Source organism: Leopardus geoffroyi, chromosome D1 (genome assembly GCF_018350155.1).
Source record: "Leopardus geoffroyi isolate Oge1 chromosome D1, O.geoffroyi_Oge1_pat1.0, whole genome shotgun sequence".
Lineage (NCBI taxonomy): Eukaryota > Metazoa > Chordata > Mammalia > Carnivora > Felidae > Leopardus > Leopardus geoffroyi.
In genome coordinates, this window is record NC_059329.1 from 5681853 (window position 1) to 5698919 (window position 17067).

At 38.7% G+C, this 17067-nt stretch overlaps 1 protein-coding gene across 2 annotated transcripts; it reads right to left on the reverse strand.

Moving 5' to 3' along the window:
* Positions 1 to 15930: 15930 nt before the first annotated feature.
* Positions 15931 to 16530, reverse strand: LOC123602353 (UPF0538 protein C2orf76-like). Of its 2 annotated transcripts, none has more exons than XM_045486872.1 (2): positions 16387 to 16530; positions 15931 to 16110 (listed from the first exon to the last, which is right to left on the reverse strand). In XM_045486872.1, exons 1-2 carry the CDS (start codon positions 16528 to 16530, stop codon positions 15931 to 15933), a joined length of 324 nt encoding a protein of 107 aa, XP_045342828.1. The 2 variants fall into 2 exon arrangements, with proteins under 2 accessions (XP_045342828.1, XP_045342827.1); XM_045486871.1 differs by having other exon boundaries at positions 15931 to 16176.
* Between the last annotated feature and the right edge of the window lie 537 nt (positions 16531 to 17067).

The window sequence follows — 17067 nt, forward strand, 5'->3', positions numbered from 1 at the left end:
GTTTGCATTTTTATATCCAGTAGCAAGACCACAGCCTGACACAAAGAAAGTACTAAAAACATGTTTGCTGAGCAGATAAGTGAATCGCTGTTAAGCAATGTGTAAATATGGTAAAGTATCAATTATGTACCCCTGTATAAGGAAAAAGAGATAATGACTATCTTTGCTTGACAGTGGGAGCTGGAAATTCTCCTTTAGGAAAACCAAACAGCCATTTCTTATATATTCTCCAACCATTTCCTACTCAGATCTGAAGGAAGGGAAGGAAGGAGGGAGGAAAGGAAAGTAGGGAGGGAAGGAGGGAGAAAGGGAGGGGAGGGGGGGTAGGTGGGAAGGAGACATGGAGAATCGTAGGCTAGACAGATTGCTTCAAGACCATGAAAATAATTATGTTATATACCTATGACAATAGCAGCTTTAAAATTATTTCCATTGTCATGAGGGTAAGGACTATTTTTTGATGTCTCCAGGAAATGAAAAAATATGTACGGTTAGTTTCATATTGTCAGTTAGATATTGAGTTACCAAAATTATAATTCTACTCAATATCCGAAGTGATGGCTCAGATAAAAAGTTTGCCTGATCAGAAACATAATTTTCCATGAGGCACTCTGTGTCACTCCATAAATATTTTTGTACTTAACAGACGAGATACAGAAATAGGGCTTTTTGTCTATGCCCTGAGAAACAAAATCTATACCACAGTGCCATCTACACTGTACTTCTACCTTGAAGTGAAATATTAATACCCTAGTATAATACCCAAGTAATATTTCAACAAAAGCAGGGAATAGATCTATTTAAATTTTATATTCAACAGCTAGTATGGTATTTGACACATAGTACATGTCAACAAATATTTGGTGTTGATGATGCCCTGAACAGTCATTGCACACACTCCACTCAGCATCATCTGTCTTTTCTGCTCCACTCCCATCAAACAGCTTTATGTGGGTATAATTTACATGACATAAAATTCATCTGGGTGGTAGAATTTAATTCTTTACTAGGTGGGCCAAATCTCTGAAAGACCTATTATGCGCAAAGCTCCTTCCCAGGGACTCCTGTCTAAGGGCTCCTTCTTAACTAGTTTCACACAAGTCACCATGCTACTGTCACCTTACACCACAAATTATGAATTAGCTGATTTAATAAAGAATGGACCCCAGACCCAAAGGCAGCCAGTCCACAGGTATCCCTGGGCCCATGAGATAAGTTAACAAGAAAATTTTTCCCAGCAGAGAGGATCATAACCACCTGTAGTGATCACGTATTTGTCTGAGAGAGTCCAATCATGAGACATTCAGAATGGAAGGCCCAGGGGCTAACCTATGACACCCAGAATATAGCAAAGTGAGAGGCTGCTATCACACTAAAGGAGAGAACCTAGAATCCCTGCCATGAGAGATGAATGAGAAGATCTGCTCCCTAGAACTGAAAGACTATTCCAATCCAACTCCAGGGAGGAGTTAATGAGCCCCAGCTAGCACTGAGACACAAGGTTAACCAGTGCTCACTGTTCAGCTGATGCTGTAACAAGTCTCCCAAGGCATCCTAACAATAGTTGATCTTGACCCTGGTTATGCCATTTCAGCAACTTTGTACATAGTCCTTATCCACACAACTCCTTTGATCACAACACGCAAGCACCAGAGGTTTATCTATTGCCTTGAGCTGATAGCTCACCTAGAGATTCAGTGATTTTTCCCGTAAGTTGTTGGCAAAACAATTTTGCTTCTAATGAGAATGATAGTAGCAGGCCCTTACATTCAGTGCATACTTATTCTTTACCCAGCCCATCTTTCTTCGGATTGAATTGTCCCAAGAATCAAATAAAAATTGGTCATTATTCCCATTTTACACGTGGCCTAACTGAGCCTAAGAAAATATGAAGCAGCTTGCCCCAAGGCACACAGCCAGTTAGTAAAGTCAAAACTCAAGCTAGGGACGCCAGATGCTAGATCCAGAACACCTAGCCACTAAGCGTATGGCCTTGAATTTATTGGTTCCAAAGGGTACGAGTATGAACCCTGGACCTACAAAAGAGAGTTAAGATCAAGAGAGAACCTAGAAAAATATGTATGGAACTCCCTTATGCTCCGTCAGGATTTTGACTTAAAAGAAACTGGACTGCCTGCTAGTTGCCTTGAGATCTAGTTTTGTGCAATATCAGCTCTTCTTAAAGTCTAGTTTCATGATAGAAATTACTATTTTATTTATTTCTGTTGATGTCTTCATAATAAACTCATTATTTAAGGGAGCATGAGTGTGTCTCAACTCCTTGAAACCTAAAAACAAGCCAACGACAACAACAACAAAAAACCTAACTAAAACATATGCTGTTGTAAGGAAAAGGCATTCAACCTCTGTTTCCTTCAAATAAAGAATAGCTAATAGAACGAGGAAGATAGAAATATGGTGAACAAAGTGATTAGCCAGGGTCCCAGCAGGAAACCGTCGGCACGCTCACATGGAAGAATCTGAGGAGGGTTTAAAAAAACAGATCATGTACAAAGGTTTGAGCAGGTATCAGGGAAGTCATGCAGAATGATGATGGTGAGGGATGGAGACATAGCTAGAACCTGGAAACAGAACTTTGAGGAGAGTTTCACATGGAAGTCACTATGGCCTGTCATCATTCAAGGAGGAAGCAACAAGCCCAAGGTGACCCTGAAGAGAGGGAACCAGGGGAATAAATACCCTGACTTCACCACCACCCCAACTCCTGCGATTCTCCATCAGCCAAGTCCAGCTTGATGTTTGAGGAACAGGAGCCCTGTCGCTATGGGTCAGCATTCTGGGGCAAAGACAGAGTGGAGAGTGCATATGGAAGAGAAAATTGGAAAGTACTTGGACACAGTGGTAAAAATAAAGGGTTGGAGGAATCGGATTTAAGAAAAAAGGAGAAACTGTGATAATATGGAGCAGGCAGTTACACAGATATGACAGGTTAGTGAACAGACACCCACAAAATCCCTTTGCACCAACTCCCTTTGGCTCCCCTATCTCCTTTCACCTTGTGGCCAGCTCTCTTGCTCACACTGCCTCTGCAAGGTCCAAGGTCAGTCAGGAGCATAGGCCCTATTATAAGAGTGATTCTAATTAGTACCCTAAGTTTCTTCCCACTGTTTAAAACTTTTGTTCCTAACATTTAAAGAGTTACCAATGGGTACCTGGGTGGCTCAGTCGATTAAGCATCAGACTCTTGATCTTGGCTCAGGTCATGATCTCATGGTTCATGGGTTGAGGTCCCACACTGAGCTCTGTGTTGAAAGCACAGAATCTGTTGGGGGTTCTCTGTCTCCCTCTCTCTCTGCCCCTCCTGGCTCACACTCTATCTTTCTCTCTCAAAATAAATAAATAAGCATTTAAGAGAAAATAAAGAATTAGCACCAATCCTTCTCCAACTCTTCCAAAAACTTTAAGAGGGGAGAATACTCACAAACCCTTTTTTGAGGCCATGATTACTCAAATAACAAAGCCAGATAAGGACACGGCTGGAAAAGAAAAGTACAGGCCAATGTCTCTCATAACCACAGATGCAAAAATTCGCAACAAAATATTAGCAAACTGAATTCAACATCACATTCAGAGGGTCATCACCATGATCAAGCATGATTTATCACTGGGATGCAAGAATGTTTAACATACATAAATCAATAAAATGTGATTCACCACATTAATAGAAGAAAAGATAAAAACCATATGATCAACTCAATGAATGCAGAAAAAGAATTTGACAAAATACAACACCCTTTCATGATAAAAAAAAACTCTCAACAAATTGTGTGTAGAAAGAACATATCTCAGCATAACAAAGAGCACATATGACAAGCTCACAGCTAACATACTCAGTGGTGAAAGATGCAGAGGTTTTCCTCTAAGATCAGAAACAAAACAAGGGTGTCCACTCTCACCATTCCTGTTTGACACAGAAGTCCCAGCCACAGCAATCAGGAAAGAAAAAGAAATATAAGACATCCAGATCAGAAAGCTAGAAGTAAAACCGTCTTTATTTGCAGATGATATGATCTCACATATACAAAATCCTAAAGGCTCTACCAAAAACAAATTTAGTAAAGCTGCAGGATACAAAATCAACATAAAGAAATCAGTTGCCCAGCTGGCATAAAACAAAAATGCTTATCCTAAAATTTAGATGGAAATGCATGGGACCCAGGATAGCCAAACAATATTGAAAAAGAACAAAGTTGGAGGACTCATACTTTGAAAAGATCAATAAAAACAGATAAATCTCTAGTGAGATCAATACAGTGAGAGAGAAAGAGAGAGAATTCACACATTACCAATACTAGGAATGAGAGATACATCACTATGGATCTTCCATCTAGTCAAAGAATAAGAGGAAAAAAGGACAAATTCCTTGAAATATACCAACTACCAAAACTCACTCAAGAATGAATAAAGGGCTATTTATGAATTATAATGAGCATGTGTTATTGAAGGTGGGTGATAGGCACAAAAGTGTTCAGTAGTCTATTCTCTCTGCATTTACGTTTTTGAAATATCATTAATGTTTTTAAATAGATACAGCACAAGGCAAAACAAATATTTATCAAACGTTCAGCTTACTTTGACGAGATTCTATGTCATCTTTCATCCCCACCAGCAAATTGGATGGCCTTAAGCCAGCTAACTTTTTCAAATAACAGTTTTTCTATTTTTGAAATGAAGGAATTGACCTAAATCATAAGATTTTTTCCAGCTTTCAAGTTCTATGACTTTAGACTAATGCATTCCAAGACTTCCTGTAAATTTTCCCCTTCAAAGAACTCACTAGGTAGCAGTATGACTACATTTCTGAGTGTGAGCACTGCAGAGATAATTGTTTGTGAGTAAAATCCATGAGTTACTTCTTTGTGTCCTGAAAATACACAGATTAAAACAAAAACCAAGTTTCTCTTAACTAAATTGTTCATGTTCCCTCTCTCTCTCCCTTCCTCCTCCCATCCTCCTCTTTCTTTCTCTACAATTTCTTCCTGTCAATGACTATGTTGTTACATATATTATCAATTAAAAAAAATAGAACATGGTGTAACAGAAGTAATATTAAGTCAGCAGAAAATACCATTGTCTTCCTTTTGTGATTTAGAAGGACTCTGAGTCCCTTAGGACTGTTAAATAACCCAAAATGATAATTATATAGTGGATGCCCTTTGTTTAGTTCCTCTTTCTCTGGTCCTAGTGAAACATTTTTTTTTTAATTTATTTATTTTGAGAGAGAGAGGACAGATTTATTTATTTTGTGGGGAGAGGGAGCACACATGAGGAGGGGAGGGGCAGAGAGAGAGAGGGAGAGAGAAAATACCAAGCAGGCTCTTCACCATCAGCATCAGAGCCCAGTGTGGGTCTCAAATTAATGAACTGTGAGATCATGACCTGAGCTGAAACCAAGTGTTGGATGCTTAACCAACTGAGCCACCCAGGCACTGCCCCCAGTGAAACATGTTTTAACTACGTGATTCTTTCCTATTTACCAAAGTTGACTGATCCCAGAGTAGACCCCTGACACACATCGGTCAGTCTGTCCTGAACACATGAAAAAATAAAACGCAGGGTCACAAAGTTTCTGAGTAACTGTGATAGGTCTCCTCTAGATGAAAAAGAAGGAGGTCCATAATCTGCCGCTGCTGAAACCTTGTGTGAGTCAGTATTCAGTCATGAGACAAAACCCACACCAGTTACTTAAACGGAGATAATTTAATGTAGAGAATGATCAGTTAGGCACTGAAGAAGTGGAAAGGCAGAAAGTGACCAAAGATAACCTGGAAGTAAGCAAATACAGGAAGTAGCTCTGGCATGAAATAAAGGGAAGAAGCTGGAATTGTGGGAACCACGAGAATAATTCTCCATATTTCTTCTCACACTCCTGACATGACAGCGATGGACGAGAGGAACCCTGTGCTTGAAGTCAGTTGTGGAGAAGAATGCAACTCGGAAATGCTGGCCTTCAGTGACCTGCCTCTTAGGGACAGAGAAGAGCCAGCATTACACTGGGACTCAGGAGCTGTAGACAATGGCAAAACAACACAATTCGAAAAACAAATTCTGAATCCCAAAGTGCAGTTTCTGGAGTATTCTGTTCTGGCAAATGAGAACTGCAGAGAATGCCAAAAAGAACTTGTATCTGGATCAAAGGCTGATATTAACGAAGTAACTCAGAGAGGCATTTTGTTCCCAGAGGACAGTAAAATTCCCAAAGATCTGGGTGGTGTTTATCCTTACACACAACAGAAACAGCACTCACTGCCTGTGCCCCCACACCCTACCCCCAATCTGGAAAACAGTTCCTTGAGAGGCCTTAGGAGTTCAAATTTCAAGAAGCCAAAGAATACAATGGAAGGCTTCCTGGGAATTTAGTACGGAAGGGGAGTGTGGGAAGGCTTTGGTGTCAGATCTGAGAATTGAATCCTAGCTCAATCGCTTACTAGTGATTGAGTTACCTTGGGAAAATGTCTTTCCCCTTCTGCAGGTGGGTTTCCTCATCTACAAAAGATGGATAATAATAACCATCTCCTAGGTTGGTGGAGTGATCTGGCTTTCTCTAATAGTAGACCCATTTATTCTACTGCGGGAGGAATCCCCGTATGGATAATTCGACAGGTTGATAATATACATCATCACCACCTGAGGCAGCCCGCTTTCCTGTATGTTCAGTCTTTCAGCATACATTTACTAAATGAATGCTTTGTATCAGACAACTTGCAAAATTATTGAATACCACAGTGAAAACATATCATGGCTCTGCCTGTAAAAAGAGCTAAACAGTGTAGCCCAGGAGATGAGCATGTAAACGGTTATGAGCCTAATCATTCGTGATTACTAGCAAGTCTTTGATGCTTTGTGAAGACCAAATTTCCTTAGGGCAGCTAAGCCAAAACCGTCACCTGTCATCATATGGAAAACAGGGAACCTGGATGTTAAATGTGATAGGATACAGAAAGCACCTGATATGTAGCAGGTAGCCAAGAGATGTAAGTTCCCTTCTCCCCCTCCCCAAGATGTGTCTTAAATTCGTATGAACCTACAACATCGTCTCCCATGTCTTTGGTAAACCCAAGTTTTGCTTGATGGTTTCACTCTCTGTATTTCCTGTGACACGAGACCCCTCTAACAAAGGGCTCCATGTTGCCCAGAGTTGCTCCTGTGCACTGATACATCCATCTCCGATCTTCTTCTTGTCTAGGGTGGGGGTTTCCCTAAGTGTTTTTCTGTGACGGGAAGGCCAGGAAGTGACGATCTGAATATATGTCAGAAATGTTTGACTTGTGGCTTCCGTGAGAAGACAGCATTTTACTTCTTCCCAAAACAGCCCGATCTGCGAAGAGCCTCAAAATGTCTTGGGTCGCTTTGTTGTGCTTCCAGTATTTCTGGAAATCATACTGGGAAAAAGAAAATATTTCTCCTCTGAAACTCACATTACTCTGGAATGGCACCTTTCATATATTATTTACATTGTAATGTGTCTGTGAGTTATCTCCAAGCTGAGTTCACAAAGGGAAAGGACACAAGTATGTAGCTTTTAATAATTGCTTTCAGCTTTCACATTCTGATCAAAGATCAGGTCTGATAACAGCACCTTGCTCTAAAACTCCATCCATAGCAAACTAGACATAATATATTTATTGTTGTAAATGGCAATGTCTTATTAGCTCATGATGTTTTAAGTCTATCCATCTTCTGCCCTGGGCCATTTTACACAGGAATGCGGTTAATCCGACACAGGCTAATTCATAGCATTGTTCTGTACAAAATCTCCTTTGCATTCAGGTTCCTCAGCTGTTTGTTTAAACTCCAATCTTTAATTTTAGATAAACTCAGCGCTTCCTTAGCTCACTAGAATGACAAGTGATTTTACTGGATAAAAGTGAAATTCTGAACATTATTAATGAGGAATGAAAAAATGGGAAGAAAACGAAGTTGGCAAATATGGCATGCTTCATCACAAGATGACGATTTTAAGAGAACTACTTTAATCGTCAGAGTTATTCTGTATCAAATAGGCTTTGTTTAATTGCAAGGAGCAGCCACTCTCAAGTAATGGGAATACTGAGATGTTAAACGGTGAATCGGATATTGAGAATTTAGCTAAAAGACTCCACACCTGTTGCCGCCTGGGCCTCCATTCTGTGTGGGCAAGGGGGGCTGGCAGAACTGACACCGTCTGCTCCCTGCCCCCAGAGCATGCCCACAGAGTCACGAGCAAATGTGATCTCCTGAACTGACCTCTCCTGAGGCCCTCAAAAAAAGCATTCTCCCTGTCTCCTAGGGCCTTCCCTTGGTGTGCCCCATAGAGAAGACCCCTGAGCAGCTCACCAAAAGCTAGCACTTTTTGGTTTGTATTGGCCACTCTGGCCTCAGCCAGGGAACCCGAAAGCCCCTCACTCTTGGACTGTCATAAAGGCACGAACTCCAGATCCTGCTGGGCTCTCACTGCCTGCGTGCTGCCTTGACCTCCCCATGTGATCCCTCCAGGCACACTCTGTACCTCCTCCAGGACTTGGGAGTAATAAACTTCTCTATTTTAATTCCCCTGTGGCCCTTTGTTAAATCCATGAGATACACCGGGGCTCTACTCTACAGACGTTAATTTCACAAAGTCACAACCGAAAGACAAGAAGCCATTCCAGCACTCGTGCTCTCGACTGCGGGGGACGGGGCCGTGGGAAGAGAACATCATTCAATATCCCTCAGAACACCTAGATCACTCTGGTGAGCCTACAGAGCTCTGCCCCAGTGAACGTGTCATTTGTCAGGAACAAGCGGTTACTCCATATCCTGGTGTTTCTGCTCTGTCATAATTTCATCTTTTTCTCTGTGTGTGCTCACTTCTACTGCCAGCTATCCCCGCATCTAACACTGCCTGGTGCCTTTCCTCTGTGTGGACTTCACCTTCCCCAAGGACAGAGTCGTAGTGGGTAAGAATGTCTTCATCCACGATGGTACACGCTACTGAGGACAATTCTTCCATCAAGACACCCTGTAGACCTTTAACACAATCTTCAGTTGAGTGGATCTTACTCTCTCATGGGCCACAAGAAACCAAAAGAATGTTTCTCAAAATTGTAATATCTTTGGGTCATTAGATGGACATTTGTATATATGCCTCCAATAACAACTTTAGGTTAAAAAAAAAGTATGAGAATCATAATACATTTAAATAATGAAAGCATAACTTTTTATATATTAATATTATGATACTAATAATATTAGTTTGTTTCAGTAAAAGGTGAGATAATATGTTTTTATACAGACCACTGAGAGCTTGCACCATGGGTTGTTTCTTATCCAGGAAGTTTCTCTTCTTAGTTTTTGCTTCTACAAAATTAAAAATATAAACTCCAAATAATACCGGGAATAGCAGGGAGTGCGTAGTGCCTTTCTTTTCCAGATAATCTTGTCTCTTAAGATGGAATATGGACTCAGAAACTGTGGATTCCAGAAGATATTAATTTGAGTTTTTAAATGATGATGGGGTGTCTGGGTGTCTCAGTCGGTTAAGCGGCCGACTTAGGCTCAGGTTGTGATCTCACGGTCCGTGAGTTCGAGCCCCACATCAGGCTCTGTGCCGACAGCTCAGAACCTGGAGCCTGCTTCGGATTCTGTGTCTCCTTCTCTCTCTCTGCCCCACCCTTGCTCAGACTTTCTGCACACACTCTCAAAAATAAGCATTAAAAAATATTTTTACAAATAAAAAATAAAATGCCTGTATACACTGAAACAGTCATAATTTTTCTTCTTTCATGTGGTTAAATTAGGCAAATAAAATAAATTTTTCTGACATTGAAATTCTTGCTTTGCTGCTCCACCAATTCCATGTTATATTTGTCCAGAATTTTATGTTTACCTTATGTTTAAAATTCTCTAATTAATCGGTATTAAAGATTGTTTTCCACAGTGTTAATTTAGTCTTAACCATATTTTGATTACTTTCTTTACTCACCTGGAAACTTTTGTATTCCTTTCTTGATTCAATTTTCTTCATCCTGAGGTAAACTTTCTTTTTTATGTTTATTTTTGAGAGAGAGAGAGAGAGACTGAGTGTGAGTAGGGGAGGGGCAGAGACAGGGAGACACAGGGTCCAAAGCAGTCTCCAGGCTCCGAGCTGTCAGCACAGAGCCCGATGAGGGGCTTGAACCCATGAGACTTGAGATCATGACCTGAGCCGAAGTCAGACACTTAACCAACTGAGACACCCAGGCGCCCCTGAGGTAAACTTTTAATGGATGTTTCAGTGATGATTAATCTGTGATTAGTAAGCTCTCAGTTTTTGTCTTTTTTCACTATTATTCTTGAAAGTAGTATAGACATATACAGAGTCCACAGTTGATAGTTATTTTATGCTCAGCATCTTCAATATATTACTCTACTATGCCCTAAATATGCCTAATTATGCCTAATTCCATTATGCCACTCTTGTTTCTGATAACAACTACTGTCAGTCTAACTGGTACTCCTTTCACATGACTTGTCTTTTTTCTGGTGGCTTTTTACTTATTTTTTAATGTTTACTTATTTTTGAAAGAGAGAGCGACAGAGCCTGATGTGGGACTCAAACCCACAAACCACAAGATCATGACCTGAGCCGAAGTTGGACGCTCAACCAACTGAGCCACTCAGGTGTCCCTTTATTTTATTTTTTTTAATGTTATTTTCTTTTGAGAGAGCACAAGCAGGAGAGGGCAGAGAGAGAGGGGGACCGAGGATCCAAAGCAGGCTCCACACTGTCAGCCCAGAGCCCAATATGGAGCTTGAAATCACAAACCGTAAGATCACGACCTGAGCCGAAGTTGGACGCTCAACCAACTGAGCCACGCAGGTGCCCCTCTGGTAGCTTTTTAAATAGTATCTTGTTCCTTGAGGTAATGCAAGTTCACTATGTGCCCAGGTTTCTATTTATTTTTCTTTATCTAATGAATTCTTGCTTTCTGGAACACTCTTACCCATTTCTTCATTCTATATTATCTCTCTTGTACTTATTCCAAAATGTTTTCCATGTCTCTCAAACACTCTTTAATACTTTCACTTTATTCTGTTCTCTAAGTGACTTCTTTTAGTGTCATTTTTACCTTAATTCTCTGTTTAATTATATCTAATTTACTACTTAATATAGTCACTCTTTTTTTTTAATTTACATTCTAGTTAGTTAACATACAGTGTAATATTAGCGAGTCAACACTTCCTACAACATACAGAGTGGCTTATAATTGTTTTGTTATCGTGAGCTGTGCTTGTAGGGCTGTTTTTTCCTGGACAAGTATTCTGGATTATAGAAAAGCAGCCTCACTAAAGTTCTGCATTTCTACTGCAAAAGCCCCAAAGGTTTCACTAGTCCTAGATTAGCAATTTTTAACAAGTATAATTGACATATAATTATAATTGACATATAAGTATAGTTGACATAAAAATAAAATCTACATGAATAAAGTATACAATATGATAAATTTTGACATATTTAAGCACTCATGAAATTATTACTGTAATCAAAATTGTTAACATATTCATCACCTAAAAGAGTTTCTGGTGCCATTTGTAATCCATTCCTCCTGACTCACACCCCATCCCACCTCCTCCTCCCCACGTAACCACTGAGCTGTCTCCACCACGATAGATTAGTTTGCATTTTCTAGATCCTTGTACAAATGGAATAATAAATTATGTACTCTTTGTTGATTTGATTCTTACATTGAACAAAATATTAGGAATGAAGTGTTGAGGTAATATAGAAGGCATATATCTACATTTTTTTAAATTTCCAACCTGTTTTCCAAGGGGTTGTACAATTATACATCCTTGCTAACAGTGTATAATGGTTCCAATTTACCCACATATTCATCAATTCATTTTAATTATAGAAAGCCTAATAACTGTATCATGTATCCTATTGTGGTTCTAATTTCCATTTCCCAAAGGACTAACTATAAGCATGGAGAACCCCTATTGCTGCGACCCCAAGAATTTCTTCCTCTTACTCAAGCCCCACAGTCTCAGCAACCCATCAAAATTACCATGCAAGTGTTTCTATCAGAGTTGAAGGCTCTAGTGGTGTTTCTTCTCTGGGTAAGCAGATTTTGATTTCTGTATCTCTCTGGACATGTCCGTCTCTCCACATTTATTTTTTTTTTATATATTTTATTTTATTTTATTTTCAATATATGAAATTTATTGTCAAATTGGTTTCCATACAACACCCAGTGCTCATCCCTAAAGGTGCCCTCCTCAACACCCATCACCCACCCTCCCCTCCCTCCCACCCCCCATCAACCCTCAGTTTGTTCTCAGTTTTTAAGAGTCTCTTATGCTTTGGCTCTCTTCCACTCTAACCTCTTTTTTTTTTTTTTTCTTCCCCTCCCCCTTGGGTTTCTGTTAAGTTTCTCAGGATCTGCATAAGAGTGAAAACATATGGTATCTGTCTTTCTCTGTATGGCTTATTTCACTTAGCATAACACTCTCCAGTTCCATCCACGATGCTACAAAGGGCCATATTTCATTCTTTCTCATTGCCACGTAGTACTCCATTGTGTATATAAACCACAACTTCTTTATCCATTCATCAGTTGATGACCATTTAGGCTCTTTCCATAATTTGGCTATTGTTGAGAGTGCTGCTATAAACATAGGAGTACAAGTGCCCCTATGCATCAGTACTCCTGTAACCCTTGGGTAAATTCCTAGCAGTGCTATTGCAGGGTCATAGGGTAGGTCTATTTTTAATTTTCTGAGGAACCTCCACACTGTTTTCCAGAGCGGCTGCACCAATTTGCATTCCCACCAACGGTGCAAGAGGGTTCCCGTTTCTCCACATCCTCGCCAGCATCTATTGTCTCCTCATTTGTTCATTTTGGCCACTCTGACTGGCGTGAGGTGATATCTGAGTGTGGTTTTGATTTGTATTTCCCTGATGAGGAGCGACGTTGAGCATCTTTTCATGTGCCTGTTGGCCATCCGGATGTCTTCTTTAGAGAAGTGTCTATTCATGTTTTCTGCCCATTTCTTAACTGGGTTATTTGTTTTTCGGGTGCCGTCTTTCCATATTTAAAGATAGCAGTTTGCCCTGAGATTTTACCTTGCTACAAGGTGCAAGACAAGTTGTTAATTTTCCATTTGTCCAGCTTTTTCTGAGAATGGGAATGGTAACTTCCATGCTCAGTACATGTCCGAGTGGAAACTGAATGTCTACAGAAAGGTTAACTGAAGATTTTAACCAAAATTTAATTTATTCAATATAAAGAGAGCTATTCTGGTTTTATGGGGTTTTTTTTTCCTTTTGTAAGCTGTGAAAGTTTGTGTTTTCAGGAATATGCTCAATTTGTCATATTCATTGTCATTAAGTTTATTATATATTCCCTTAATATCTTTAATATTTGTAGAATCTGTAATTATGTCACCTATCACATTTCTCATCATAATGACTTGTGTGTTTTCTGTTTCCTGACTATTTTGGCTAGAGATTTTATTTCACAATTTTATTATCTTCTGAACTACTATTTTAGCCACATCCCACATATTTTGATAAGTTAATTTCCATGTAGTTCAACACATTTTCAATTTTTTAATGTTTCCTTAAATCTTGGATTATAAGTATGTTAATTTTTTAATTGAGGTATAACTGACATAATGTTATATTAGTTCAGGTGTACAACATACTGATATTTGTATATGCTGCAAAATGACCACCATAGTAAGTCCCATTAATATCCATCACCATACATAATTACAATTTTTTTTTCTCATGAGAACTTTCAACATCCATTCTCCTAGCTACTTTCAAATATGCAATACAGTATTCTTAACTATAGTCACCACACTATAGATCCCCATGATTTATACATTTTGCAATTGGAAATTTGTACCTTTTGAAACCCTCACACCCATTTTGCCCATCCTCCACTCTCCACCTCAGGCAGCCACCTCATTCTGCTCTTTACACCCATGAGCTCTGGTTTTTGTTTGTTTGTTTTTTTTAGATTTTTAGTCTAATTTTTTTTTTTTAGTTTTTAAATATTGTGGTTTTTCCTGATATCTTTGTTATTGGCTACTTACTTAAAATTTAATTTTGTTCAGAGAACATTATGTAGTTTGACTTCACTCCTTTAAAATGTATTCAGATTTTTTTGATGGCCAAAAATGTGGTCTATCTTAATAAATGCTTACTTTTACTTATTCACTTAAAAAGTACCTGTTGTTTGGTGGGAAATTTTATAAATGACACAGATCAAGTTGGTCAACACTACTGTTCAAGTCTTTATATACTTACTTATTTTCTGTCTACTGGTTTCATTAGTGATTGAGATACGGTATTAAAATATTCAACAACTGTGGATTTGCCAAATATTTTCTATCAGTTTTGCTTTATTTTAGAACTCTGTTATTAGGTACACAAATGCTTAGAAATCTCATTTCCTCTTGATAAATTTATCCTTTGTAACATTATGAAATTATCCTCTTTATCCCAGGTTATATTCTTTGCTTGAAATCTAATTTGTCTAAAATGAAAATAACCACCCCAGCTTGCTTTTGCTTGAAGTTATTATGGCATATATATTATAGCCATCCTTTCATTTTTAACCTAGCTGTGTCTTTAAAGTTTCTTGCAAGTTTCTTATAGGCAGCATATAACAATATACTGCTTTTCTTTTAATCTAATTTGACAACCTGGGGACGCCTGGGTGGCTCAGTTGGTTAAGCATCCATCTCTTGGTTTCGTCTCAGGTCATGATCTCATGGTTTGTGGGTTCAAGCCCCACATCCAGCTCTGTGCAAAAGGCACAGAGCCTGCTTGGAATTCTGTTCTCTCTCTCTCTCTCTCTCTCTCTCTCTCTCTCTGCCCCTCCCCTGCTCGCTCTCTCAAAAATAAATAAACATTAAACAAATTTTAATTTGACAATCTGTACTTTTTGATTAGGCTGTTTAGACCACTTATATTTAATGTGATTTTTTAAATACCTTTGGGTTTAAACAGACCATCTTGTTAGTTTTGTTCTATATACTCCATCTGTTCTTTGATTGCCTTTTCCTCTTTTTCTGCCTTGAGACTAAATGAGCATTTTTTTATTATTTCATTTTATCTCCTTTTTGGTTTAACAGCTACAAATTTTTGTTATGCTATTTTAGTTGTTACTTTAGGGTATATATCATACTCTAAAAATTTATCACAGTTTGCTTTTAGATGATACTTTATCAATTCTTTTATAAGAAAATTACAGAATTTCTTTACAAAATTTATTTAAAGGAGAAGTTCTAATTCTCTTCCACAAGGTTTTATGCTTTTCTTTCATACATTTTATTTATGAATGTTATAATTCCAACACATTATCACTTTTTATTTAAGAGTTAATTATATTTTTTAGGGGTGCCTGGGTGGCTCAGTCGGTTAAGCATCTGACTTTGGCTCAGGTCATGATCTCACAGTTCGTGGGTTCAAGCCCCGTGTTGGGCTCTGTGCTGACAGCTCGGAGCCTGGAGCCTGCTTCAGATTCTTTGTCTCCCTTTCTCTCTGCCCCTCCCCTGCTCATGCTCTGTCTCTCCCTGTCTCTCAAATATAAATAAATGTCAAAAAAAAATTTTTAAAGAGTTAATTATATTTTCAAGAAAATTGTTCAAAGTAAAAAAGAAAAGTTCTTATATTTACCCATGTAGTTAGTTTCTGTTGTTTTCCCTTTCTGCGTGTAGATCAAGGTTTCTATATGATATAATTTACATCTACGTGAAGGACTTCTCTTAACACGTCTTGCACTGCAGGTCTCTGTGTTAAGTATCATTGCAACTTGTGTATGCATGAAGAAAATGTAATTTTCCAAAACAAGTCTTTTAAAAAAATTTTTAAGTTTGTTAATTTCAAAAACCTCACTAGTGGAATAAAAGAATTTAACACAGGCACATAAAAAAGGAAGCCCCATGAGGTTTTCACTAGGATGAAATGGGATTAGCTTTGTAGTTCTCATAATCCTCTTCATGGAAGGATGCAATTTCAGTTTCATTGCTGATTCTAGCAGCTTCCAGAATGCTACCTTCTTTTACCAGGGGTCTGCCAGTTTCCAAATTCAACACAAGTTTATTTGCGTTTGATTTATGAGCTTGATGAATTACCTTCAGTTTGTCATATGTATAATTAATGAATGGTGGTGTCAGGCTGGCCCTTAAAGAGACCTCTTGCTTTAGAAATACAACAGGGGGACTGGGTGGCTCAGTTGGTCAAGTGTCCCACTTCAGCTCAGGTCATGATCTCACAGTTTGTGAGTTCGAGCCCTGGATCAGGCTATGTGTTGATGCTCAGAGCCTGAAGCTTGCTTTGGATTTTGTGTCTCCCTCTCTCTCTGCCCCTCTCCTGTGCTCTCTCACTCTCTCAAAAACAAATAATGAAACTTTTTTTTTATTAAAAAAAAGAAATACTATAAATTTCTCTACAGTTTGGTCCAAATTAATTCCATGATATACTACAGGTTTGTAATTATAATGCTCAAATGAATGAATGAGGCAAACTATAATGGTCACCTCTCCAGAAGTCATGTGAAGAAATTCTTTTGATCCAAATTTTTTTTCACATGTAGGCTCCCTAGGGAATCTCTCACATACACAAACAAGGAAAACTCTGCTAATATATTTTGCCCATTTGGTTTTACTGAACATTCAGCAAGTGAAGCCTGTGATTAGTCAAAATTGGTATCCCAATATTCTTTTTTTTTTAAGTTTATTTATTTATTTAGAGAGAGACAGAGACAGCATGAGCAGGGGAAGAGCAGAGAGAGAGGGAGAAGAGAGAGAATCCCAAGCAGGATCCGCACCTTCAGCACAGAGACCGACATGGGGCTCAAACTCACAAAACCACAAGATCATGACCTGAGGTGAAACTGAGAGTCTGACGCTTAACTAACTGAGCCACCCAGACACCTCCAATATTCTTCTATTTGAAGAACATTTTTGATGGTAAAGTAATTCTAGACTGATATATTTTTTTTCTTTCAATACTTTAAAGATGTTGCACCTCTATTTTTTTCTTCTATTGTTTCTAGTGAGAAATCTGTCATCTATACCTTTGTTTTTCTG

Bases quoted from the DNA above. Each gene is read 5' to 3' on its own strand.
- LOC123602353 (XM_045486871.1), bottom strand. From the start codon at position 16,530: ATGACTTCTGGAGAGGTGACCATTATAGTTTGCCTCATTCATTCATTT. The intron at 16,177-16,386 runs GTTTCATTATTT...GTATTTCTAAAG, and splicing joins TTTTTTTTAATAAAAAAAAA to CAAGAGGTCTCTTTAAGGGC.